General features: G+C 40.0%; 6 protein-coding genes and 1 non-coding gene across 12 annotated transcripts; 3 read left to right on the plus strand and 4 right to left on the minus strand.

Annotated features, from left to right (window-relative positions):
- Positions 1-102: 102 nt before the first annotated feature.
- Positions 103-175, minus strand: trnak-uuu (transfer RNA lysine (anticodon UUU)). The gene has a single exon. It is a non-coding gene; the product is annotated as a tRNA-Lys (tRNA).
- A 317-nt stretch (positions 176-492) lies between these two features.
- On the plus strand, positions 493-3,818 carry gatc (glutamyl-tRNA amidotransferase subunit C). 3 transcript variants are annotated; one of them, XM_058070501.2, is made up of 6 exons: positions 566-686; positions 808-890; positions 967-1,017; positions 1,474-1,643; positions 1,720-1,823; positions 1,957-3,818. In XM_058070501.2, exons 1-6 carry the CDS (start codon positions 569-571, stop codon positions 2,016-2,018), a joined length of 588 nt encoding a protein of 195 aa, XP_057926484.2. In that variant the 5' UTR covers positions 566-568; the 3' UTR covers positions 2,019-3,818. The 3 variants fall into 3 exon arrangements, with proteins under 3 accessions (XP_078645891.1, XP_057926484.2, XP_057926485.2); XM_078789765.1 differs by lacking the exons at positions 566-686; positions 808-890 and adding an exon at positions 493-521; XM_058070502.2 differs by having other exon boundaries at positions 573-890.
- pxmp2 (peroxisomal membrane protein 2) lies at positions 2,518-5,131 on the minus strand. Its single transcript, XM_058070504.2, has 5 exons — positions 4,976-5,131; positions 4,598-4,717; positions 4,325-4,487; positions 3,695-3,814; positions 2,518-3,603 (listed from the first exon to the last, which is right to left on the minus strand). The coding sequence occupies exons 1-5, from the start codon at positions 5,107-5,109 to the stop codon at positions 3,535-3,537; spliced, it is 606 nt and encodes a 201-aa protein (XP_057926487.2). The 5' UTR covers positions 5,110-5,131; the 3' UTR covers positions 2,518-3,534.
- A 649-nt stretch (positions 5,132-5,780) lies between these two features.
- unga (uracil DNA glycosylase a) lies at positions 5,781-9,673 on the minus strand. 2 transcript variants are annotated; one of them, XM_058069936.2, is made up of 7 exons: positions 9,460-9,673; positions 8,896-9,149; positions 7,111-7,206; positions 6,688-6,785; positions 6,523-6,611; positions 6,264-6,442; positions 5,781-6,194 (listed from the first exon to the last, which is right to left on the minus strand). In XM_058069936.2, exons 1-7 carry the CDS (start codon positions 9,515-9,517, stop codon positions 6,054-6,056), a joined length of 915 nt encoding a protein of 304 aa, XP_057925919.2. In that variant the 5' UTR covers positions 9,518-9,673; the 3' UTR covers positions 5,781-6,053. The 2 variants fall into 2 exon arrangements, with proteins under 2 accessions (XP_057925919.2, XP_057925918.2); XM_058069935.2 differs by having other exon boundaries at positions 5,785-6,194; positions 8,896-9,096; positions 9,413-9,672.
- Positions 8,976-11,499, plus strand: alkbh2 (alkB homolog 2, alpha-ketoglutarate dependent dioxygenase). Its single transcript, XM_058069937.2, has 4 exons — positions 8,976-9,134; positions 10,483-10,756; positions 10,834-11,032; positions 11,095-11,499. Exons 2-4 carry the CDS (start codon positions 10,516-10,518, stop codon positions 11,402-11,404), a joined length of 750 nt encoding a protein of 249 aa, XP_057925920.2. The 5' UTR covers positions 8,976-9,134; positions 10,483-10,515; the 3' UTR covers positions 11,405-11,499.
- On the minus strand, positions 11,401-17,497 carry usp30 (ubiquitin specific peptidase 30). Of its 2 annotated transcripts, none has more exons than XM_058069930.2 (13): positions 17,364-17,497; positions 16,349-16,458; positions 16,098-16,271; positions 15,933-16,036; positions 15,767-15,865; positions 15,385-15,430; positions 15,232-15,326; positions 14,902-14,961; positions 14,734-14,820; positions 14,570-14,650; positions 13,406-13,628; positions 13,223-13,328; positions 11,401-12,575 (listed from the first exon to the last, which is right to left on the minus strand). In XM_058069930.2, exons 1-13 carry the CDS (start codon positions 17,489-17,491, stop codon positions 12,323-12,325), a joined length of 1,566 nt encoding a protein of 521 aa, XP_057925913.2. In that variant the 5' UTR covers positions 17,492-17,497; the 3' UTR covers positions 11,401-12,322. The 2 variants fall into 2 exon arrangements, with proteins under 2 accessions (XP_057925913.2, XP_057925915.2); XM_058069932.2 differs by lacking the exon at positions 17,364-17,497 and adding an exon at positions 17,074-17,283 and having other exon boundaries at positions 11,402-12,575.
- On the plus strand, positions 13,116-26,047 carry svopa (SV2 related protein a). 2 transcript variants are annotated; one of them, XM_078789770.1, is made up of 18 exons: positions 13,116-13,651; positions 13,868-13,963; positions 17,230-17,844; positions 19,443-19,606; positions 19,719-19,804; positions 19,891-19,989; positions 21,293-21,364; positions 21,957-22,081; positions 22,158-22,221; positions 22,320-22,445; positions 22,516-22,644; positions 22,725-22,798; positions 22,890-22,966; positions 23,945-24,049; positions 24,213-24,324; positions 24,420-24,501; positions 24,600-24,689; positions 24,770-26,047. In XM_078789770.1, the coding sequence occupies exons 3-18, from the start codon at positions 17,810-17,812 to the stop codon at positions 24,980-24,982; spliced, it is 1,653 nt and encodes a 550-aa protein (XP_078645896.1). In that variant the 5' UTR covers positions 13,116-13,651; positions 13,868-13,963; positions 17,230-17,809; the 3' UTR covers positions 24,983-26,047. The 2 variants fall into 2 exon arrangements, with proteins under 2 accessions (XP_078645896.1, XP_078645897.1); XM_078789771.1 differs by lacking the exons at positions 13,116-13,651; positions 13,868-13,963; positions 17,230-17,844 and adding an exon at positions 17,913-18,001.
- The last annotated feature ends 34 nt before the right edge of the window (positions 26,048-26,081 follow it).

Genomic DNA, 26,081 nt, shown 5'->3' on the forward strand with positions numbered 1-26,081 from the left:
GATGATCTACTATCAACACTCGGGTAATTTTGGAGGTGGGCAATAAGTAGGTTAATGTCCTTTTTTCGTAAAGCTGTGCTCCAACTGGCAAGAAAAACGTGTCGCCCGAACAGGGACTTGAACCCTGGACCCTCAGATTAAAAGTCTGATGCTCTACCGACTGAGCTATCCGGGCTCTACCTAATGGTAATGTACTTCTATTTATCAAACTTTAAATTTATAATCCTTATTCTGATATCGTTTGCCCTCATTGTTTGAGTTGATTTTAAATAGAGACGTGGTTTGTGGAAGACGTGAAGACAAAAACATGTCAACCCACGTTATGCAAGTACAAACATTTGGTGTTATTTTTTAACCTGGTAGAGCCACATTTAAAGACAATATTTTAACTTGTATTCTAGAACGATGTATTACTTTTGTTATTACATGTTTATTCATTCATTACCTTTCTATAGGCGGGATACTGTACCATGTTGACCTTAGGATCGGTACTGAAAATGGCGCCGTTCATTCATATTGTGGTAAGAGAACCATCTCGCTTCGCTATCATCTCTGCTGGGTGTTGCGCATGCGTGGTACCAAAAGGGTTGCTAAACCCTGCCCGCATTGCGCCGTTTGGCAAAGGAGCCTGTGTTGTCACTTAATGAGGACAACTTTCACGTTGAAAGAAGGTGGGACAATTTCAGGTGTGTAGATAACCAAACATGTCGACGGTTCGCGTTGCTTTGTGGCGCACTTCCCGTAGAGTGACACCGATAGTGCTTTCATCTTACCCTTTATCAAACAACGGGAACTCGTCGGTAGTAGATGTCTATAGTGGAAGGACAGGTCGGTGCGTTCACGTCGCCAATACAACTCGTATTTTCAGCTCCCAAACACACAACTCGAAGGTAATTAACACGGTTAACGTGGAGCTACAAAGCGTTGAGACAAAAACAATACAATTTGCTCTGTTTTTATTTGTAGGTGCCAGCAGCTGCAACATGGCAAGCAATCCCAGAGGAGCAGCTTCCTCCGGTATGCTTGTACAATTATATATTCATTCATTCATTTTCTACCCCCGCGACCCTGACGAGGGCCTATCCCAGCTGTTTTCCGGCAAGAGGCAGGCTACACCCTGGACTGGTCGCCAACCAATCACAGGGCACATATAGACAAACAACCATTCACACTCACACCTACGGACAATTTGGAGTCACCAATTAACCTAGCATGTTTTTGGAATGTGGGAGGAAACCAGAGTACCCGGAGAAAACCCACGCATGCACGGGGAGAACATGCAAACTCCACACAGAGATGGCAGAGGGTGGAATTGAACCCTTGTCTCCTAGCTGTGAGGTCTGCGTGCTAACCACTCGGCTGCCGTGCAGCCCACAATTATATATGTCTGTTAATAATGAAACAGCATCGTTTCTGCAGTTTTGATTGACAACTACACTGACAGTCACACTGTTATGACATTTTCTTTTCCAGCCAACACGAGTACCAGCCGACCTGGTAGACAAACTTGAACGTCTGGCCTTAGTTGACTTTCGTACCAAAGAGGGACTGGCCTGTTTGGAGAAAGCCATTCGATTTGCTGATCAGCTTCATGTTGTCGACACTTCAGGAGTGGAGCCAATGGATTCGGTTCTGGAGGACAGGTGTGCCACAGCTTGCTCGTATGAAACACAAGAGTCCCGTTAAATGTATGTTTGTTTGTCTTTTTTACACATTCAGGGTTTTATACCTGAGGGATGATGTAGTGATGGAAGGCAACCATGCAGAAGAACTTCTGCAGCTCTCCAAAAACACAGTGGAGGAATATTACATGGCACCACCAGGTAAAACAAAACATTTTAGTTACATGTTCAAATACATGAGTATGCGAGACATGTACAGTGATGTTGTTTTGCAACATGAAAGTAAAGAGAGCCATTTCAATTCTTTTGAATTGTCTGTTCTTTGTCACTACAGGAAATATTCCATTACCACAGAGGGAAGAACGGGCCGCCATGTTGAAAAACTCAGAATTCTGAAATCTTGGCCTTGGATTTTCATTCAATTTCAAAACTTAACCTGTTCAGGCTCATTGCTGGGCTGAAGCCTATCCCAGCTCACTTTGGGCGAGAGTAGGGTAGACCCTGGAACGCTTATCCTCATTAGGGTCGCAGGGGTATGCTGACTTTGAGCAGGAGGTGGGGTACACCCTGGACTGGTGGCCAGCCAATCACACGGCACATATAGACAAACAACCATTCACACTCACATTCATACCTATGGACAATTTGGAGTCGCCAATTAACCTAGCATGCATGTTTTGTGTGTTGAACATTGGAAGTAACTGGAATATCTGGAGAAAACTTGCAAAAACTCCACACAGAGAAGCCCAAGCAGAGATTCAAACCCAGCTCTGCAGCCTTAATCTTAGCATATTAAAACAAAATGTTTTAAGTAAAGATATTTGGTATTGTAATACATGATATTTCTATTGAAATAAATGCAGATAAGTCAATAGCATTTGTCATTGCACTGTATGACACTGATTATTTGATAATGATAATGCGCTGCGGGTGATTAAATATAGGCTAAATACTTGGATCCAAACGCTTTAATTCAATCTTTAGGATCAATCACAATAGGATATGAGCATTTTAGCACAGTACCAGACACAATTTCACCTTTTATATGCTGTGCAGTACTACCAATAGTACCTTTCCACAGGATATTTATTGTATATCAGTGTACAGTATTTCTTTTTAAAAGGCGCCCTCTGTTGGTCATCTTGAGCAACATAGTATTTATTAATTTGTCAACACAAGACTTTTACTCCCCATCCATTCCCATTCTCAGGTGATGTACTAACTTGCTTTAGTCTGAATAGCTATTTGTGATCAAAAACTTGTGAATTATGACAAGTTTTATTAAATATAAATAGGGCAGGGGTCGGCAACCTTTAGCATCAGGAGCCACAGTGTGGTGCTGCAGAATATTACAGTTTATAAACTTGTACAATAGATAGATATTGTAGATAATTCAACAACCAGAAGCACAATGAGCATATGTAAGCCTACTATGAAATTATTTCAATAGTAACTTACTTACAACTCAAGACTCCCTCACTTTTTTTTTCTTTCCAGTGAGAATCACAACATCCTTACAGTACATGCACTTTTCTTTTTAAAGTTTTCCATACTCGAAAGGCTAAGTGTAAGTATGGAAATATGTGAATTGAGACAACCATTTTCTGTTGCATTTATTTCTGACATTACAACTCCAATGTCTTCCACTAGAGGCACTTGGCGGTCTATAATTAATACCTACAGCATATTTTAATACAGTATTAGTATGATTTACAATACAAGTTTTGGTATGTATGGTGATATTTACTATGAAATGCATATTTATGGATGTCATAAACCCTGTCAAGCATTCCAAATGTTTAATCACAGTGTTAAAATTACTGTAAATTATTGTCCACATTAACAAAGATGATCCCATTTAGTCCCACTTGCTGGCCTTCGTTATTTTCCTGAGTTGCAATCCTGAGATGATTCATTTCCTCACTGATGCGAGGTAGGCGTACCAAAATAAGGCGATCATGTTGGCAAATAGCACTCGGAACTGAAAGTAAAAAACACACGCACACTAACAATTGGGAACAATAATGGTGTCAGGGTGTAACAGTGGACAGAATGTGTGTGGAAAAACATACCTGAACAGGCACAAAGTTGACGTTGATGAACTGGAAAGGTGTCCAAACTTTCCAATTCATCTTCAGAGCGGTCCAATAAGTTCTTCTAATCTTCTTCATGAAGTCATCCGGTCCTTTCGCCTGAGTTTATTTTTTGAGTTAATTTTTGATTCCTTATTAAATATCAATATAAATTATTGAAAAATCTGCAGTAATTTTACAAGAATAAAGTCAAAATACTAAGAAAATGTAATATAATGAGAAAACATTGTCATTTTTGTAGCATAACATTGAATTATTAAAGAAAAATTGTTGCGATAGTATGCAAAACAAACAAAACAATAAAAAAAATATCAGTCATATGAGAAACAAAACAATAAATGTGATTTTTTGAAAATGGGGAAATGCTATATTATCATGGAAATATTATGTAATTCTGGGGAAAAAAGTCTGAAATTCAAACAAATATGCTTTATCCCATAGTTTGGACGCCCCTGCGTCATACACAGATCTCCTGACTGGTAGACTGTTTTTTATTTGCACATCGCTTTCATGACTTTGTATGCAATGGTAAGTTTTTTTTATGTAGCACAGAGGTCTTTAGAATCTGATTTAGACCTGATTTTGTAATATAGTGTAATGTGTACCCACCTCCAGGATGTTCATAACCAAGTAGAAAAGCAGCAGGAAGGCAGGGGCAAAACCAAGACGATCCAACAGCAGGCGTTTGATCACACAGTATGGATCTGTACTGGGCACCCACACCTCCATCAGCTGGTAAAAGTAATGGCTGACTGGTCCAGTAATGAACAAACTGGAACGACACAGCACAACAAGGCCTTTAATTATTCATTCCAATATAAGTCATGTTACAATTGAATTATGCAAAAAGTGATCACAGATTGTGTAGTAAAAAAATGTCACCCATAAATGGCATAGCGTGCAGCTCCTGCAGTGTCAATCTCTTTAACGGCATCATTTTTGGACTTTTTTCTTGCCTCCAAAATCTGAGAAAGAAGATTTCCTATGGTGGAGAGGACGCCACTGAAAATGGGAGGGACAAACACAACCTCGTGAGGTACAAGCTGATTGGCTGAATTGGAACTATTGACACTGACTAATTACTGCAACTAAATGTGTACATACTGTATAACAGCAGCTTAAAGTTAATAAACAGAGACACATATTTAGCTGACATCACAGTATGATAAGTTAGCGGACTTAAAATTAGTGTCGAGATCCGAACACTGACAGTTCAACGGTAGCAGCAAAGCAAACATGTCAAAGTTCACTAGGACACACCTTGTTACAGATTTGGTCAGAATGGGATATTTCTTGAGAAGAAATAGGTACTGCTGAAGAAAACGATACGGGATGGACGCATCCCGGAGCGGCACGCTATTGACAGGCATTGCAACTTCATGCAACTTAAACATTAAACTGAATTTGCGAGAACTCAACCTTTTCCGGTTGACGTCCTTGCTTCACAGCTGGCGTCATTACGTCATCTCCCCGGACGGAAGTGTAGCCTCGCTATTTTTGACCGTAAATACAGTAGTTAATAACAAGAAAGCATAAATAAAATGTGTTTTTATTCCTAGTAAAATATTTGGGAGAAATTAACGGTATAAATTATATAGATATAAAATCATGGTCTCAAGTATCTTGGTTTACGCTCTGCTTTGTCTGATTTGTCATTTTTTATCGGGGTAAATACATGCACGTGACACTTTGTTAAAACTCGTGCAGCAATATTCCGGAAGTATTCCGGTAGTAGAGCCTTATCAATAATCCAGCCTAGAAGTCAAAATATTGGGCTAGTTTTTTCAACTTTAGCGAAAAGCAAAACATTTCTGGTTTGGGGAGAAGTTGGGTATTTTTGACACATGAATATAGGAATTAAATGATAGCTCCTTCAGGATTGCCTAAAGTTACATTGACCTATGAACAATCTTTAATGACTCAAAAAGTAAAATAGCACAAATACCACTTTAGCATTTAGCACACTCTCAACAAATGGTGAGATGTTCAATTTCTTTTTCCAACTGTGTAAAAACTACTACTAAAATAAATGTTTCACTGTGGTAATATCATAAAAGTTGGAGGCCATTTAAATGTAATAGTGAAAACAAATCAGTGAAATGTTTAATGTTTAAGAAAGGCAACATAGCACATATTTACAACACTGAAACTACAGAAAAACAAGAAATAAAAAACCGGCATTGCAGCAGCCATGACAAAAGGCTATAAAGTAACTTTGCAACATAGCATAACGGTGTATATAGATAGTGTAACTTGTAAAGATAACTTTGAAAAAGCTTATAGATGATTATTTGGGGTGTAGTTAATACAGATGATCCTAGATCAAGCGGGCATATCTTTAGAGTGCCTTCCAGTCAACAGGTGACTTTCCAGATTTCTTCAGCAGATCATTGGCCTTTGAGAAATGTTTGCAGCCAAAGAATCCTCGATGGGCCGACAGAGGGGAGGGATGCACGGCCTGCAGGATGTGGTGACGTTTCTATCAAGTCAGGGAACATCATTATTAAATCAAACTCATCACTCTAGTACTAAATGCATGTGTGCTCACTCTATTAATGGTGGCTCCCTTCTTCTGAGCGTAGGCCCCCCACAGCATGAAGACCAGGCCCTCCTGGTTGTTGCTGAGCCACTGTACCACCGCGTCAGTGAACGTCTCCCATCCTCTGTCCTTGTGAGAGTTGGCCTGGTGTGCTCGTACAGTCAGCACGGCATTGAGCAATAACACGCCTATTGGGTGACAGGTGACGCTTTGGTTATGGTATGTGGTAGTAAGTGGTTCAACCTACTAGATTTCTTTCAAAACCAACCTTGTTTGGTCCAGCCAGTCAGGTCTCCATGCCTGGGGTGCTGAAAGCCTTCTATGTCACTCACCAGCTCTTTGTACATGTTCTCCAAACTGGAAAAATAGATGGCACACATTGGTCTTAAAGTGGTGCCAGGCAAAGAAAATGCAATGTGCTGTCGCAGATTACCTGGGAGGGGGCGGCACGGGTCTTTTGACACTGAAACACAACCCATGGGCTTGGTTTGGACCATGATACGGGTCCTGACCAAGGATCACCACTTTAACCTGGAGGGAAAAAGTAAAGTGAAACAAATCATGGACCAAAGGTAAGACTTGACGAGACCTCCGTTCAGCAACCATCAAAAGATTAATTCTGCTGGTAATTCATGTCCACAAAGCTCTAATAATGTTAAAACCATATTCAAAAAGTGATAAACATGTTGTCGATGCTCTAACTACAAAAATATGCCATTTATTAATATTGAATCCCCCTTAGCGGAAATTCACTTATTGCGTTTGGGTCTGGAACCAATCAACGGTGATAAATGAAGGATTACACATTTCATGTGTAATTATGGGAAGTAGGCAGTGAATCAACAATGAGACTCACATCATGGATGTCACACATCTGTGTCCAAGTGAAAACCTGCTCAGCAGGAGGGTAAACAGTGTGATGTTTCCTCTCTTCATCCACAAACTGCATCAACTGTGGGAGGAAAAAAAAATTACAATGCGTTCACACTTGTCACATTCGGTTCGGTTGAAACAAAGTCTGGTTTGTTTGCTCTGCTGGTGCCGATCCTTTGGTTAAGTGTATGCAGCTATCCAAAACCTGGTGTCCAGCAAATAAGTGGACATAGACTAAAGCGTTAGAGAGATGGGCTTGGTCCGCTTGCAAGTCTCTCGAGGTTCAGTTCACTTGAGGTCAAATGTGAACACTAAACACCAAGCCATAAAAATGACAGCAAAAAGCTTGCAGAAATTACAAATATGTAAGAAAAAAACAGATTGGTGTTTCCGCTCTCTCCCTCTGTGTGTGTGTGACAACAATGCTCTTTGAAAATCTATTTTAGAAACATGTGAAAAATAAAAATATAAAATGAAAACAATAAAATCAGACAGTATTTTGGTTTGAAATGTTTGGATTATGTCACATAATAGTTCTCAAAAACTTCCCGATCAAGCTCTTACTGCGGCATACCCCTAGGGTCAATACCGGGACCAAAACTGTTCAAATTATACATTCTGTGACGTTACAAAAGACCTAAAGCTAGTACTATTTGCAGATGGAAATAGGGCTAGTCACAGAGAAAATGACTACAGTAAAATGATGGTTGGATAAAAAAAGAGATTATCTTTGAACCTAAGCAAAACTAAAATAATACCACTTGGTAATAGCAGAAAAGATACATACATGCAAATATAAATTGATGATGAACGAAAATATATTTTTCTTTTAAAGCAAACATCTTGTGGACAGTGCACCTCTACTAAAGTTGTCCTTCTGCTCCCTTTCATCCTGGATTGAAGAGTGTTTTCTGCAATATTATTTATTTATGTTTGAATAAAATACATGTTTTAAATAAAGAAACAACAATAACCTGCTACCAAACAATGATGTACAATACTTCTCAACAAGAGAGGAGAAATACGACTTCAGAAGAAAAACTAAACATAATACACTTGTACGAGAGAACAATGCTAAAAAAAACAAACTTCCACATTTCAGGGGAATGAAATCATGGAACTGATTGAGCAACAAACTCAAACAAAGCACTAATGTGAGCGGATTCAAGAAACACTACAAGTTAGTAGTAGTTAGTGTTTGTGAAACACAAGGAAGAGTCTTGAGTCACTGTGTACAAAATTCTGTCTAATCACTTCTAATTGTTCATTCTTGTGAGTTCATTATCCAACTATTTAACCAACTCATTACCCAACATAATGTTCTGTTATGCCTATTTTACACTGTTAATATATACAGTATATATACAATGTGTATCTTATTACTGTTATATGAACTATTTACAAGTGACAAAAACTTTGACGAATATTTTACCACATTTTTACATTGCCTTATCATTTTTCCAAGTATTTTAAAGTAGCAAAGACTACATCTGTATAATACAGGAAATGTGTTGCAATTGCTGTGAAACGGACAGCAACCGGGGTAGGATGAAGTAAGCTTTGCTGTTTTTACGTGGGACTGCGAATTGTATTATGTGATTATATTCCAATATAACGTGCATGCATGTTCACATAAATTAAACCATTATCATTACATTATGCTTTGTTTTGTTGTTGTTTTTTTACTTAAGAGAAAAAAACTGTTTGCTCTTACTTGTTGATTAACTCAGTCCCATTAAACTTTAAGTGTGCTGCACTGTCCACCCACCTGCTTGAAATAGGGTTTTCCAAACTCAGCAGCCAGTGCAGTTTTCCAGCTTTCTCCAATCCCAGGGGGAATGCGACCGGAAGAGAGTTTCTCCAGCGCTGCCTTCTTGTTACGGGCGATGGTATCCAGCTGCTGTTGAGAAAGCGGCGACGACGCCGGGCTGCTGGGCTCCTGTTCGACCTCCGAAGACTTTCTCTTCCGCTGCATGATTTTAGTAAATTGTGCACAACGCAGAGCAGGTGAGAAGTGAGCTGCTGGGGGTGAAACTAGCTGACTAAACTGTCGACAGCGCATAGCAAGCATTGTCACGCTGTGTTTTTAACAATCCTAAACAGACCCGTGGTTTTGAATGCACCTTGGTTGTCGCTCATATTTGCAGGAAACGACTAAAGGACGTTCCAACAGGTGCACGGCTGGTGCTAGTTAACTACAAATAACTTTATATGTTAACATAAACCTGCTGAATGTTAGCTAGCAAAGCACACTACACATATTAACTTAACTTAATGACACTCACCGAGCCGCCGTTCGCATTCTCCCCCACTTCATTTTTTCGATCTTTACAAACCCTCTTTTTGGAGACTGGTGAAAAGAATGAATTAATTGTTTTCTGTCCGATCATTTTGTGTCTTCTATGGTAAATGTCCAGTTGTAAAAAGCACTGTAAACAATGTGAAAATTAGGTAACAGCAGACCCCTGCACGCCAAAACAACTTCGCGCCAACAGACAAGTGACGTATGAGTGCTATGCAAATGAGCAGTGAGGCGTTCATGACCTTTTCTGTTTCCTGGTGTTTCTTAACTCAACTGTGCAGTTTTATTGCACTAAAATGAAATGTGTGCATTTCTTGCGTTAATGAAACACTTGATAGACATAGTAAAATTGTTTGAATTGTATTGTTGTGTTGTTAATACACTGCATGAGTCAATTTATGGCATCACTGAATTGCCATGAGTTTTTTTTAAATGCATTTCTCACCTCAATATCCCCAAATTAGGTCAAATGAAGTTGCAAGTGCCAGCATTTGACAAATAAGTTGAGAAACACTATTGAATCAAGAAAAACTATAGAAAGCTGCATGTTCATTTTGCTGCTACATTGCATCTTTGAGAACAGCCACGTTTTAAATGAAGGTAGGTACCTTTTAATGTTAAATTATACTTTTCATTAATCATTTATATGCATTCAGAATTGTTTCTTGCATGTAAAACTATGACTTAAAATATCAAAACATGTAAACATTATTGAGTCGACCGCTGATGACATCATAGACAGGCGACACAGCTGACTCCAGGGTCCTGTTTCAATGTAGTAGCAAGCTAATAGGATGGTAAAAAGGATGTTTTGTCTTTAGAAAATACATTAAGTACACAGTTGGACTCACATAGTGTATTAACACAACAATGCTTGACATATTGTTGGAAAACTGAGGCAAATTTATGGCGCAAATTTTCAATAACTGAAAAACACACAAACCAGGGCAATTCCCCCCCTTCAAGTTTTCAGGATTGTATTGCGTGCAGTGCTAACCAGTGGGGGTAAAATCCTCTACCGCCCAATCTTGTCAACATTCTCTGCATCTACAGGTCCAGGAAAGAAAACAATTTTTTTTTCACGCAATGAAAAAGTTTGTGAGTAAACGATCATGCAGTACGAATGGCCAAACAAGCCCAAGAAAGAAGGTTAAACTAGATGAAGTGGAGCAAATGGTGGATGCCGAGGAAGATGAGTTCTCTGATCCAGTTCCTTGGCAAAAAATCGAATCTGAAGGTCTGGACTGTGACTACGCTTTGCTCTTCACCAAGGAGGAAGCTGACCATCTTTTTGTAAAACTGGAAGAGGAGGTGGTATATTCAATAGGTACAAGTAATGTATTTTTGCTAAAAGTCTGACAGGATGTATGAGTGTGTTGGAGTGAATGTTGCTGTCCATTCCAGGGGAAGAAGCAAAGGTGCAGGTGTTTGGGAAGGTGTACAATATACCAAGGAAGCAGGCCACCTATGGAGATACAGGACTAACCTACACATATTCTGGAGTGACACGTTTAGCCTGTCCCTGGACTCCCACTCTGGAATATATCCGCAATGCTGTCACCAAAACAACAGGACGTACATTCAATTTTGTCCTGGTCAACAGGTGAGAAATTTAACAGGTGGAATTCAACGACTTGAGTCTCCAACAGCTGTCGTCTTGTCTAGATACAAAGATGGGCAAGATCACATGGGTGAACATCGGGACGACGAGAAGGAGCTGGACCCTCTCTGTCCCATAGCCTCAGTGTCTCTTGGGGCCGCACGAGAGTTCGTCTTCCGCCACAGGGATGCTCGTGGTAAACAGCGCTGTCGGCACATTGAGCCCGTTAAGATGGTGCTGGCTCATGGAAGCCTGCTCCTAATGAACTCCCCCACAAACACATTTTGGTATCACAGCCTTCCTGTTCGAAAGAGGATCCTCCTGCCTCGCATTAACCTCACATTTAGAAGCATACTGCACACCACCAAAAAGTGAACCACTGACCTCTCTGCACCAATTTCAGCTGTTTATTATAAACTACTCACACACCTGCAAATATATAGCTTGCCAAAAATAAAACATTGACTTTATTCTTTTTAATATCAGAAAATGGTCACTTTAGAGATTGCACACAAACATGACATCACCCGAACGTACTGTACAATAGTGCAAATTGCAAACATTAACAGGCTTCTGCGCCACCTACTTTCTTCTCAGCTGGTTTGGAAGGAGGAAAATGGCAGTTACTAGTACGTAAATGCAGATAAACCATCTTTGATGATTTAACGCAAAATCATGACACCAACAAAGCCAATTAAGGTCCATACTGAAGTAAAACAATTGTCACTTTTACATTAGCACACAGGGCTTCATGTGGTAAAAATCTTGAGACAAAATGGCACTTTGTGCAGCTACAGTATGCACAACTTGAATCCCGTATTTCAATAATTATAGAGGATTGTGTATCTATGTATATTATGCATAATTTCCAAAATGTGTATACATAGATTGCTGCAAATGTTTAGAAACTGTGTTGTCTCATAATCATCTACGGTAATTCTTCTCTATGTACTCATCATTGACAAAATAATTGTACCAGCTTGCATTCAAATAGTTCTTACAGTGTCAATAGTAAATGCTTCACACACAAACAACCTACTGAAGAGATGTTATCCAGGAACCTTGTACTTGCCGGTCAAATACAGAGTAAGACTCCAAACTAGTCCGTATTCTTTGGGGGATTGTTCTGTATAAAAGCCAGCAACATCTCATGACTTTCAGTGCTTGATATGATCCATTTATGTAACAAATTGCTGTCAAATGACTTCACAATTTCGGCACCATCGTCCATGTAGTAACTGGCTTATCCAGTTGTTAACAGTATGACTGGAAAGGCAGTGAAATACTGAGCTCTCACTCCTCTGGATGCAAGGCGGTGCTCTGCCTGTGGACTCTCTCATAGAAGAGCATGTAAGCGTTAGACGACAGAACCTCGTGGAGGCTGGCTTTGCGGACTGAGTCGTCAGACACCCAGAGCCACCGGGAGATGTAGGGCGTGGAACTGTGTGGTGGGGAGGGGCTGCGGCGGTACGTTACAAAATGTCCAGAGTGCATATCACCGTGATGAACCAGCACGGCTGTGAGCTGGAAGAGATACTCTGTAGAACTGATGGAAAGAAAACAAATATATGTGAAGGTGTGAACATGTTTGCTTAATGTTGTAGCTCAGGAAGTGTTAGGCAGGCCATCCGTAGAAGGCACAGCGACACACACACACCAGTTCTGGGCCCGCCCCCTCATGCCTGGGCCCGGGACAAGATATCTGTTTGTCGCCCCCCGTCAACAGTCCTGTGCATATATGCAAGTGTGTTTTCTCATCTCTCTGACACACAGGTTGGATGACAAGAGGGTTCACTCTGCATCCTTCTGTGTTCAATGATTCTATAAGTGGAGTGAACGGAGAGAGTGAGCTCATCTCATTCATCATCTTTGTGGAGGCGGGAGTTACTATGCTGGCTCACTGATGGAGGTGCTCAGGCAATGGCACCTTCATTCCGACAGCTTGCTGAGGCGCTTGGTCAGCAAATATAAACAAAAACAGTGCAAAATGGTGCGTGCCCACAGAGGAGACAGTGTCGCTGTCTACACTGCAAAAACATACACGCACAAGCAACTTCTGTGTCAAGCTAATGTCTCATACGGATACACGGTAGTCTAGTGGTTCAAATGTGAGTGACATCTCATGACTAAAATGTACAGTGTAAATATTATATAAAATGCACTGTCGTGCATCTGAGAAGTCAGGTAGCTTACCGAAAGTCAAACATGAGGCCCAATTGTGTTCCACTAGTAGAGTGTAAACAAACAGATGAACAGTTTCCATTTGTAAAGGGTTTGTTGTTGTTATGATGCTCTTCATCTGCAAAACAAAATGGCAACAAACTAAGTATAGAATGTATATAGAAACAAGCAGGATGATGTTGATGTTTACCCTACCGGTGCCATTAGCAGCAGGCTTCCCCATAACCTTTTCTGATTGTTCAGTTTTTTGGTGCTTGGCCAGATGTTTGGTCTGCTTAATGATCTGTGCAGAGGCATTGTGTTTGTAGCGGTCCATTGATAGATACTCTGAAAACTGTACATGCTCTTGTCTTTTAATGGGGGTCCCTTCACTGGACCATGTGAGTCTTTGCAGATGGACACAGAGGCACTGGGGAAGCTGACAGATGGAGTAACACATCGGTTAGATATTTAAGAATACACACGTTCTGTACAAATGTTACTGTTCTAAATGTATACAGGTATATACACAGTACAGTGTATAAAAACTTGCTAACAACATTGCATTGTTTGATATACATGCTGCGATCATGCATTAACATGTACACTGACGTGACATGTTTGATATGATTAAAAACATTACCTTCAATCACTAAACTTCTTTTCTCTGCACACTAGTTCTGTCAACAACAACAGCAGCGACAACACTTATGATGCCCGCTCTCCTTGGGATGGCTGTGTGTTCCAACAAAAGACATGTGCTCCAGTCCTCAGGTAAAAAAAGGCAAACGAGCATCTTGTTGAGTCTTTGTAGCGAAATTGAGAGCTTGGTATCCACTCTTGCATCTGTGAATGACGCTGAGACTAGCGGTCAGCAAGGTGTCTAGTTAGTTAGTATCAATGCGCAGAGGTGGAAAGATGTTTCGGTAGTGTTTTAAATAATCAAAATACCGCACGATACTGCAACTATTACATGTTATCATCAATGTACATGTTAATGCATGATCACAGCATGGATATCAAATGATGCAACGTTGTCAGAGTTTTTTTAGAGGGCTTTAGTCGAAATAGGTGTATCCCAATGGCAGCATTAGAAGCTAGCTCAAATTAACTTATTTTCTCGTGTTATGCACAGAAAGGGGAATGAAATGTATGTTTAGATTGTGACAGAAAGTGTAGTTCCCCTTTAACATTTTGACTTTATTCTAGTGAAATTATTGCTGATTTTCTTTTTTTAGTTTTTCTTATTAAATCATAATCTTAGATTGTGCCGCAGGCTAATAGAAACAGCTGCGTGCTGCAAATGGCCCTGAGCCACACTTTAGACACCTATGTCTAAAACAAAGGACCACCTGTAACATGAAGCAAATTTCCTATTACCTTTCCCAATTTAAGCTGCTTTACAAACGTGGTCCGCTGACTTTCTGCAACCTGTCCACTGAATACTGTCCCAAGTTGAAGCTGAAACATAAAAAAATGAGACCTGTCTTTTGAAGCATATTACAGTGAGACTCAAATTTGTAAAAAAAAAAAAAATTAAATACCTGTGTGCAGTTTTCACACTCTACTTCCTTGATGGTTTCTGAGGAGATGAAATGCTGTAGACACTGATCCAGAGAAATCGGTCGACCCTTTACACAAAAACTCCTCACATTAAAACTGAAAAATCTATCAAAAATCTGATTTACATTTTTAATAAGGAATCTGCTTACCCATTGAGGTAAAGGGATGGACAGTGATAGGCTTTCAAAGGAATCATATCGTACTGGACTCTGGAAAATAAAACATTCTCGATGACAAAACTGTACCACACGGCCTAATCAGAAAATAAATGTGAAAAAGAAGTGAAAAAGAAACTGAGGAGCCATATAGTGTGTTTGTATGCTACTTTCTGGTTTATGCACAACACATTTCTGTTTGTTGTGTCCGCAAAAAAGTTTAGTGGATATTGGTTTTGTTGTTTTTGTGTAAGCCAGCCAACTAACCAACAGTGAGAAAAAAATATTTATGTTTGCACTTTTGTGTATAATAAACACACTCACTTGTTGCTCACATCGCTTGCACAACATGTTGCTCGTTAAACGGCCATGAAAAGGATGTTGAAACTTCCATGGGCTTGGTATTGGATGAAGAGGTGCTGCAAAATACGATTTTCTTGTATTTCTTCCAAGAATTGGTCAGATTTTCTGTCTTACCTCGACTTCTGCACGTCCTACTTCTCTCATCCTGTTCAGGAAGATTCTGATGTATGCACATAAACACAAATTAAAAAAGTAGAGACTGTAAGTAATTGAACAAATGAGCGTAATCTATAGTGGAGATTTTTGTTGGTAAATGAGAGAGTATTATCATTGAAATCTCTCGCAATGTAGAGAGGGGATGTGAGGATGCGGGTGCAGAGACCCCCTACTCAGAGACAAATACTATAGGCAAAAATGACCATGATTGAATGGTAGTTGTCATGGTGTTGTTGTCAGAGTCCAAGGCTGCCGTGTTTTAATATTTTACTTTCCTAAAAGTACTAAAATTTGGCACTGATTTGTTTCGAACAACTCAAGTTGGAAAATGATTGCTTACCTCAAGAGACTGCATGTCAAAAAAGTGGGTGACTTTAGGCTGGCGGTCCCGCTCCTCCTCAAGAGATGATGTTAAGACGTGAAAGAGTTCATGGGCATCCTAAAAGAGACATAATTAGAATAAACCTTACACAAAAAAGAGCCACAAATATGCACTCAGTACTAGCCTGCTCTTCAAATGAACTGATGTGCCACCGATAGAGCCTGAGAACGTCCAGCAAGCATCCAGCATCCAGCACATCTTCATCCCCAGGCTCATTACTAGACAGTGCTGTCAGCACAGAAGTTAACATCAAAATTATGAAAGGTCAACAAGGCTCAATTTTCCAAACCTTTGAGAAGCTGAAGAAGTGTTGTGGACAGTTTGTTTTCTTTGCACGACTGGATTGCTGGTGAACTTGAAAATTTCTCCAGCCATCGGATGAAGGATGGACATGCAGCCAAACCCTGAAGCAAAGAGTTCAGGAAGCAAGTATTGCCGAGGTTCAGAAGACCAGGAACCATACCTGTAGAACAGCACAGCTCACTCTTAATGTACTGCTTCACAATGGATTCGAACATTGCGCAGCCCATCTGCTGTTACCTTTCTTTCTCTTCTTTCGCTCTGTGATTGGGCCCCACAAAACGTATACACCCGCCGCAATGGCAGCAGCAATACCACCGATGACACCCCAGTTTTTTATCATCTTGTTTCTAATGAAGGCAAAACTAGTCAATGACACGTAGAGTACAAAAAGCATGACAGTAACATCAATCCATTTTCTATGCCACTTGTCCTCATTTGGGTCATGGATGACAATAACAATCAGCACTGTTTTTTTTCTATTGCTTACACTGTGACAGGTGAGCTAAAGCCAAATCTGGCATGTTACTTCATAAATGCTGATCTGTATTCAAATATTCAATAGTACTATAATTAAGTTACTTTTGAAACCCAATTTTGAAACCAAACAGGGGTCGAGCAGGGTCCTTCGGCAGCCATTTCATAGAACTTATTAGTGCTTCCTGTGTAGCAGACAACCACAGAATCCAACACGTGTTTATAGCTTTCTATAAACTATAAACTATCTCTTTTTTTAATTAACCAACACACATTCAAAGCTAGCGTGGTATTATAGTTGTTCAGTCGGCAGTCAGCGATTTTACTTAACAACTTTGACGACACTTTTACCAACGATATCACTTGTGCTGCTACTTGACTAGCAGTAGCTACTTGCTACTCAACCCAACCGCTGATTCAAAGACACCAAGCGTGGACCGTATGCTTGTTTATATGTCATGCTAGCATTAGCATGCGAGATAACTTACCAGCAATACTGAGATAAATCTTCTTTTGGTGTAATGTCTGAAATTCACGAACAGCCACCCGACATATTAAGGCGGATTTGTAATAATTCAAATTAAGTATTTTATCGCAAATGATTAGTAAGAGCGACATTAAACCGGTCGTTTGTTTGTCTACAGGTCTTGTACCAGCTGAGCATTGACATTGCATGGCGGCGGCGCCGTCGTCGTCTTGACACGCTTCTATTTTGACCAGGTGAACCATTAACGTTAAGAAGCTTAATTTGGAGTTTGCCAGAGGAAAAAGACTTTACCTGACGCTGGGTCCAGTGCCAAGGTACTCTCTGACAAGCTTATCCGAGCTTTCTGGTCTGCACCACAACATCCTGTCGTGAATGCGGAACTCTTGTCTCAGTAGCATTGTTTCTAGTGGAACCCACATAAGGACCGTACCTGTATGTTCAATGTTAAAATTTTCAGATGAAATATATTTTGTTGTTTTTAGTCTGTCATCATGTATTTATTTCATTGAGTGTTGTTAAATGTAATATTACTTTATTATTATTAATTGCAATTTAAATTATAGCGATTACAACTGTTATCCACTGTGATTTGTGTGTGTGTGTGTGTGTGGTGAGTCCCGTATGTGGCTTGTCATTGGCCGTGAGCTGGTCGCTCTCCTCAGTGCTGAAATCGCTGCTCGTCGTTATCATGTAACCGGCGATGAGGCCAAACGGAGCGTCGGCAAATAAACACCAAAATGGACGATGATCTGTTCCAGCTGAGACAGTTGCCGTGAGTTAAATCGCCTTTGTGCAAATCGGTTGCTTTTGCTTGTATTCGGTCCGTGTCTCACACCCGGCCACATTCTGATAGATTTGTGTTTTAACACAATTAGCTCGCATTGTGTCAAGGCAGCAACGTCATGTGGTGTCAAACCGATGTCAACATGGTAAGACAATGTGGAGTTATTGGTGGATGAAATGGCCAAAATCATTTTTATTGCTGTATCGATTGTGCGTAGGAGGCAGCTTGGCTCAGAATGTCATGATCATGACTTATCTACCTTAAATGTCATTTACTCAATACTTAGTAGGTTTTTACTCCAGTTTTGTTAGGAGTCTGGGTAGCCTCATGAGAGCACACAATGAACAGTCCATCAAATATTAGATAATACTCTTTATCAGGGGTGTCCAAAGTGTGATATTTGGCCAAAACAGCAAAAACATAAAAAGCTGAAATGTTGATGCTAATAAATAAGACAAAGCTTTGTCTTTATATGTGTACTTTATAACTTATTTATTTATTTGTTGTGCATCATTTGACCACAAACACATTTGGACCTCCACAAATACATTTTACACTACCTGTTTGCCCTTGCTCATAAACACATTATAATGGGACTGTCTGTGAAAGGAGCGTGTTGTTACAACTTCGTACAGTAGATGGCATCATACAGTAGATGGCATCATAACTGCTTATTCACACACCTCATGCACCCTGTCTACCATATATTTGTTTACTTTCATTATTTTGCCCACATTTGTAACTTTCTGCATCATGTCTAATTATGCAAATTAGACAGTGATGTAGTTACACCTCTCCTGTGGGTAACACTGACACTGCACATGCAGGGCAGCTGTGTTTTTTGCAACAACCATGAATAGCCACCCATAAATGTAATATAATTAGTTAGAGGATATTCATGTAAGGCAAATACAAAATGCACAAACATGCAAGTATGTTAAGTGGTCTTAAACCTGCCACCAGTCATTCAAATCAAACTGTGACTTTATTTCACATTTGTATGTCAAAACTAAACATTTTTAACAAACATGTTGCATAGAACTGGCTGGCATTGCGTTCATCAACTAAGGTAAAGTCAAAATAAGGTGTGTTTGTACTCTAGCCCACTTTCATGTAAGGTCTGCACACTGCTGGTTATGTTTACTTTATCAACATCCTTAAGAAGCCATGTCAAAAGCTCATCCACAGCATTGAGAACTGATGTGTATTGTGATTGCAGTGGTAAGGTATCTGTGACACTCATGAGTTGTCTCAGTATACTTAAGAAACCGTTCATTACCTTCGTGTGGTCGGAAATTACATCTTCCATCTGTGGAAAGCATGGCTATTAGAGGGTGTTTAGCCTGTGCAGCTGTTATGTGGGCTTTACAGGGTTTGCACAGTGGACAATATTTTATCATAATCATTACCTAAGTAGCCCTCAACATTTTTCGGTGGTCTTGCGTCATTGTATGCTCCAGTGCATTACATCAGGTTCACTTTTGGAAATTCACTTAGCTTTTTCACAAAATCAGTTTGAGATAGTTGTATGGCTCACTGTAGTCCTGTGGGATTTGCAGAATTGATGTTGTGTTCTTTTCTCCTAGTGTCGTCCGCTTCCGTCACACAGGCGAGAGCACACGCTCAGAAGATGACGGTGACAACCGAGAGCCGCTTGCAGAGGCACGTGTGGCAGAGCAGACGGAGCTGGAGTCTGTGGCACTTGCAGATGGAGCTCCTGTCCCCCGGGAGTTTGCCAATCCAACTGATGGTAGCGTATGATGGAACATCATTGGTTTCCTGTCTCTTTACTGCCAAAGTGAACATGCTCTTTGCAGTGCTCTCGGCTGAAATTTACAAGTTATTGAACTGGTTTCTTTCAGACACATTCATGGTTGAGGATGCTGTGGAGGCCATCGGCTTTGGGACCTTCCAGTGGAAACTCTCCATCCTCACTGGTCTGTCGTGGGTGAGAACGTCTGTCAAACACATTCTTTCTATAATTGTATATTGTACAAATGTTTTTATCAGTCAACACTGGATCATTGTGTTCAGATGGCAGATGCAATGGAGATGATGATTTTAAGCATCTTAGCCCCACAGCTGCATTGCGAATGGAGACTACCAAGCATGGAGGTGGCACTGCTTACATCGGTAATGATGCTTTCATGTCTGGAATGTGCCTATTGCTCTATTGGACACTGTATCTAACAAGCTGTCTATACAGGTACATTGTAATAAATTAGAATACCCTTTCATAGCTATTTGATTTCAGGAGTTCAATTTAGGCGAAGACACCAATTAAAGGTTGTTGCAGTTTATTTGCTGACTTGAGTGTGACCCTTTTGACAATTTCTCACATTTTACAAGATGTTGAACTCTAAGCTATGAATACCAAAATTATTATGAAATTATGAAATACATATTTTAGAACTAGTGAAATTAATTGTAATTTATGATGTATGACATTGCATCATAACTGCAAAATAAAATCACTAATTTATCTATCTTTTACAAGCAGCATGTGGCTTCCTTCTTTGCAGTTTTAATAGCTTCCACTTATATTAATTCCACTCTATATGAGATTCTAATATGTGTCTGTGAGAATGTTTCCCCTTTTATCCAGAGTAACTTTTGTGAAATCACAGGGCATTGATCTTGGGCCTGCTGGCTCAAATTCTTGTTCTCGTTCATCACAAACGTGCTTTATGGGGTTAATCGGTACTCCCAGGTTGTGCCACACCGAATTCATCCATGCCTTTTACTGTGTGTATTAGTTGCAGTCTGGAAAAAAGGACCTTTCCCATTCTGTTCCCACAAAGTTGGAGATGTCCAATTAGGGAAGCTACTGTAACTGGCCGATAATAAGCTCCTGCTTGCTTAATATGATTAATAATATTAATGCACTATTTGTTTAAAAGGTGTGTCTCATTACTTTTGCTCTTATACTGTAAAGGGAACCTATTATGGTCATTTTCCCGTTTACCCTTTGTATTGAGTTGTGAACTCCTATAGAACACAAGATAACACGCATAGCTTTCTAGATCTTCCAAAATCTGCACCTATTTCAGCTGTATTTCCTTGGCTTTCCAAAACCACCCACAGCCCGCCTCTGGCCATGCCCACTGCGCTGTGATTGGTCCCACTCAGCTTGTCGAGCTTGTACACCCAAATAGCAGGTGACTTCTCCCAATGCTCACTGTGAAGCCAGTGTTAGAAGAAACAGAAACCGAGCATTCAGAGCCAGCCCAAACTTCTTTCAGGGCTCATTTCTGAATGTGCAAACCTCATTATCTGAAACTTTGGCATTGTTTAACATGAGAATACAACATTCTAACTACATTTATAGGTCAGAAAAGTGGAAAAAGCTTAATAGGTCCCCTTTAGGTGTAACACCTAATGCTGCACACAAAGGTTGTTGTGTACATTCTCTGACATGTTTCATTCATTGCCACAGGCAGTGTTCATCGGAATGATGATCAGCTCCTCCCTGTGGGGAAACATATCTGACAAATATGGAAGAAAGACAGTAAGTACATTTCCTGTAAAATTAACATGTAGGATATTGTTGATTGGTGTTTTTTGGCCATGTAGTCATGTCAACCTGACAATTGGGAGCTCAAGGGTTTGAAGCCCTGTTCATGTATGTGTGGAGTTTACATTTTTGTCCCACATTCCAAGTGAATGCATGTCAGGTTAATTGGATATTCAAAATGTGAATGTTTGTTTGTCTTTATGTGCCCTGTAATTGATTGGTGACCAGACCAGGGTGTACCCTACCGCTAGCCAAAAGTCAGTTAGGATAGGCTCCATCTCATCCAATGTCTCAAAACAGATGCAGAAGCACTATGACGATGTATCAATTAGCATCAGTCCACCAAAAATTTGTAAGTTAGTCCAATTGTCCAAACAAAAACCCAATAGATTTTTGAGAACGCCAACCTCATATTGTCTGAGTTAGTTGAGGTAAAATATCAGTCTATAGTTGCTGTTTAGCATTGTTTAGTATTGACTGTAAATAGTACCTAAATTGCAATTTTCAAACCTTTCTTGAATGCTAAAAAGTACATTTTTTATTTAAATATTTGTATTTACCATTGTCATGATGTTTTAACAAATAGGGTCTGACAATGAGCGTGTTGTGGACGATGTTCTACGGTCTGATGAGTGCTTTTGCACCCATCTATGGCTGGATCCTCGTCCTACGTGCCCTGGTAGGCTTTGGCATCGGTGGCGCCCCACAGTCGTGAGTAACACTCATCCATGTCTCCACAATCATCAAAATTCCAAATCAAATTAGGCTTGTCCTCTCTGTTCATTAGAGTGACACTTTATGCTGAATTTCTACCCATGAAGTCCAGAGCAACATGTATATTGTTAATTGAGGTTTGTACTCTTACATCTGTCATTTGTCTCAATCAAGTTGACCAGTACATCACCTCTACAACCCTTTCACGCAGTGTTCACTTCCTGTTTCCTCACAGATATTTTGGGCACTGGGCACAGTGTTTGAAGTGCTTCTAGCGATCCTAGTAATGCCCTCTCTAGGCTGGCGTTGGTTGCTCGGCCTCTCTACCATCCCTCTGTTCATCTTTGCCATCCTATGTTTTGTGAGTACTTCAAGGTTTTCAATCATTAAGCAGCACTGTCAGCTGATGAGGTTCTTCACTTGGATGACAGTGGCTACCTGAGAGTGCTCGGTATGACGTGCTGACGGGGAATCAAGATAAAGCTCTGGCTACTTTGAAAAGGATCGCCAAGGAGAATGGCGTGCCCATGCCATTGGGAAAACTTATTGCTGCCAAACAAGTAAATCAGTCACTGGTTAGATACCATTTATGTTACAACCTGGAGATCAGTTCTCTCTTGACGTCTTTTCTTTTCATTAGGAGGATCGTGGGAAGATCCGAGACTTGTTCTCATCACACATTCGCTGGACTACAGTCCTGCTGTGGTTTATTTGGTAAAAAGTGGAACTGATTATGCCATTTATTTAACTCATATTTCTAACACTCCATAGACAACGTTACATTGAGGTTTTTGTGTCTCCTAAGGTTTGCAAACGCCTTCTCGTACTACGGTCTGGTGTTGCTCACTACAGAGCTTTTTCAGGAAGGAGGTGCATGTGGAAGTAAGTTCATCTGTTGTTTTGTTGATGAAATACAACATTGTTTAGATGATGATTTTAACATTTACAAATGTGAAGCAGTCCAAAGCAGTCTTCTAGTAAAATTAGTTGATTTATTTGTTTAATATGCATATTGATCAACATTTTGTCAACATTGTCCCTGAGGGGAGGTCGATATTAAGTACAAGAACGATAACATTTGATATAAAAGAAGAGAAGACATAAAGAACAGATACAACAGACAAAGAACCATGTACACTTGACTATACCATGAGATTAGGGAGCCATAAAGTGCTTGCATGCTAAAATTTTAAAGGACTTGAGTGCCACCATTAAGTACTAGATATTACACAGTACGGCAGGTTTACATTTTCCAGATTTACATTTTCCAGCTGCCATCAGTTGGATTGGCAGATATATTTTAATTAAACTGTACTGTATGTAAAAATGGCCGAGTGGCCAACCCACATAGCTAGGAATTGAATCTCCTAGCTGTGTGGGTTCGATTCCCTGTTCGGCTATCTCTGTGTGGAGTTTGCATGTTCTCCCTGTGCATGCGTGGGCTTTCTCCGGGTACTCCGGTTTCCTCCCACATTCCAAAAACATGCTAGGTTAATTGGCGACTCCAAATGTGAGTGTGAATGGTTGTTTGTCTATATGTGCCCTGTGATTGGCTGGCGACCAATCCAGGGTGTACCCCACCTCTCGCCCAAAGGCAGCTGGGATAGGCTCCAGCATGCTTGTGACCCTTGTGAGGATAAGCAGTACAGAAGATGGATGTATGGATGTAAAAAAATAAAAATACTGGGTATACACTAAGCCTCTTAATTATGCAATTAGCCTTTGACTTATTCAGGTTTTTGTCCATATGTAATGAATATGAGATTATTGGCTAGTTATGACAGTATGAGTATAGCCATGAATACATTAGTACAGCCAATATTAAGAAATGTTTGAAATGTGTTCTATATTTCTCCCTAGTGTCCAAAGGTAATAAGATTGAGTTGCGATGCAGCTTGGAGTGTAAATATCTGAACAGTGATGACTATAAAGACCTGTTATGGACAACCTTATCAGAATTCCCAGGTAATAAATTGAAATATTTACAATTATATAGCATTTTAATGATTGTTTTGTTTGACTATGCTTCATAGATTGAAAGATAGTAAATGTTTATTCTGAAACATTTTTATTCTATATTAAGTGTATTAAGTTTATGTGACTAAGGTTCTGTGGTTATGTTCCACAGGATTATTGGTGATATTGTGGGCGATCGATCGCTTAGGAAGAAGGAAGACTATGGCCTTGTGTTTCCTTGTCTTCTCTCTGTGCATCATTCCTCTCTATGGTTGTGTGGGGAGGTAAAATTACAAATTTGCGATAAAGATAGCAATCTGCATAAAAACAATTGTGTCAAGTCATATATCCACCATTGTTGCTTCCTATTTTGTTCCAGAGCTTCCATGACGGTGCTGATATTCATCGCTAGAGCTTTCATTTCAGGAGGATTCCAAGCTGCCTACGTGTACACCCCAGAGGTTATTTACACACACACAAAGCTTAGCTTCCATTCATAGGAATAGACTTATTCAAATCAAACCTATATCACACTAAAGAACATTCTGATACTCTACAGGTGTATCCAACTGCAACCAGAGCTTTAGGATTGGGAACAAGCAGTGGGATGGCCAGAGTTGGTGCCCTCATCACACCTTTTGTTGCACAGGTAACGACTGTCAAATGGTGTTCTTTTTATGACAATGTGATATTCAAACTGAGAATTTTCCTGCTAACATTATCCTGCAGGTATTGTTGGAGTCGTCTGTGTATTTGGCTCTGTCGGTGTATTGCTGCTGCTGCCTGTTCGCCGCCATCGCTTCTTGTGCACTGCCAATTGAGACAACGGGCCGAGGCCTGCAGGAGTCCAGCCACCGTCAGTGGGGCCAGGAAATGACGGGCCGGGACTCCTCACAAAGATCAGGGCAAATCCCTCACTCTAGCTCTTGCTCACAGGACTGAGTAATAATGACAGTAGTATATTGCAATGAATGACAAAAAGCCGGACAAGCTTTTTGCCTGCGTCTTCGGTTCCATTCTGTGTGTCTACGGTTTAGGCACTAAAGCTGCTACAGAGACAGACAGTCATGTCACTGCACTTAATAGTCTTCAACCACCACTGCTGTCACCATCTCACCATTATATACCAACAACAGGATGGCTGGAGGACATGTCATGTGGGATTGAGAACAAATGGTGGAGGACAAGTAAGACTCTGAAGAATTTGCTTTGTGCTAATAAAAAGGACAAAAAGTTATGGTGTAGGGATCAGAAGTCATACAATAGCTACCGATACTTCAACTGAGAAAGCCTTAAATACTTTAATTATTTACTTGCAAAACATCTGCTTTATACATTTAATTTGTATTGAGCCTATTTAGGTACAATCTCGCTTATTTAAATGTGTTTTGTGATGATTGCAGATTGGAGATAATGGCCAAGTCATATCAAATACATTAGAATATCAACAAGGATGGTGGCCAAGGACCAAGGATATATGTAAGATTTGTCATTCTACTTGTGGTTTTCAAAGGAAACTGGGCAAAATACATAATTCCAGGAGCACTAACGATCATTTTACACAATTATCTTTTGACAATGGCCACTGTGTTACATTTTGGAAAATGAAAACCTTAAATGATGCAGAATTCAAGTAAAAAGAGGTATTTTGTGTATATTTTTGAATACTAAATGTTACTTGATTACAATATTTAAAACAATGTGTTAGGATCAAATTGGGTTACTGTTTACTTTACATGCAGAATCTTTGTTTGTACGTACAGTAAGTAAATAATGCATCAAACCTTTTCATTTGTCATGCTTTTCGTTGATTCAAAGTGATGCGGACACCGCTGTATTTTTCCCAGTCCCTTTGGAAAGAAAACTAATTAGCAGATGCCCATCTTATAGTATTGATTCTATCAGTGTAAAAACAAAATGCTGCATTAGGTGTCCGTGTGCACTGATTCTTGTCAATACACTGGATGTAAATGTACAATATTGCAGTAAAAAGATCATTGACAAAGAGCAGTGATTTATGCTGTTATATATGAATACATTT

Source organism: Doryrhamphus excisus, linkage group LG3 (assembly GCF_037039965.1).
Source record: "Doryrhamphus excisus strain RoL-2023G ecotype Guam linkage group LG3, RoL_Dexc_Guam_v1.1, whole genome shotgun sequence".
Classification (NCBI taxonomy): Eukaryota; Metazoa; Chordata; class Actinopteri; order Syngnathiformes; family Syngnathidae; genus Doryrhamphus; species Doryrhamphus excisus.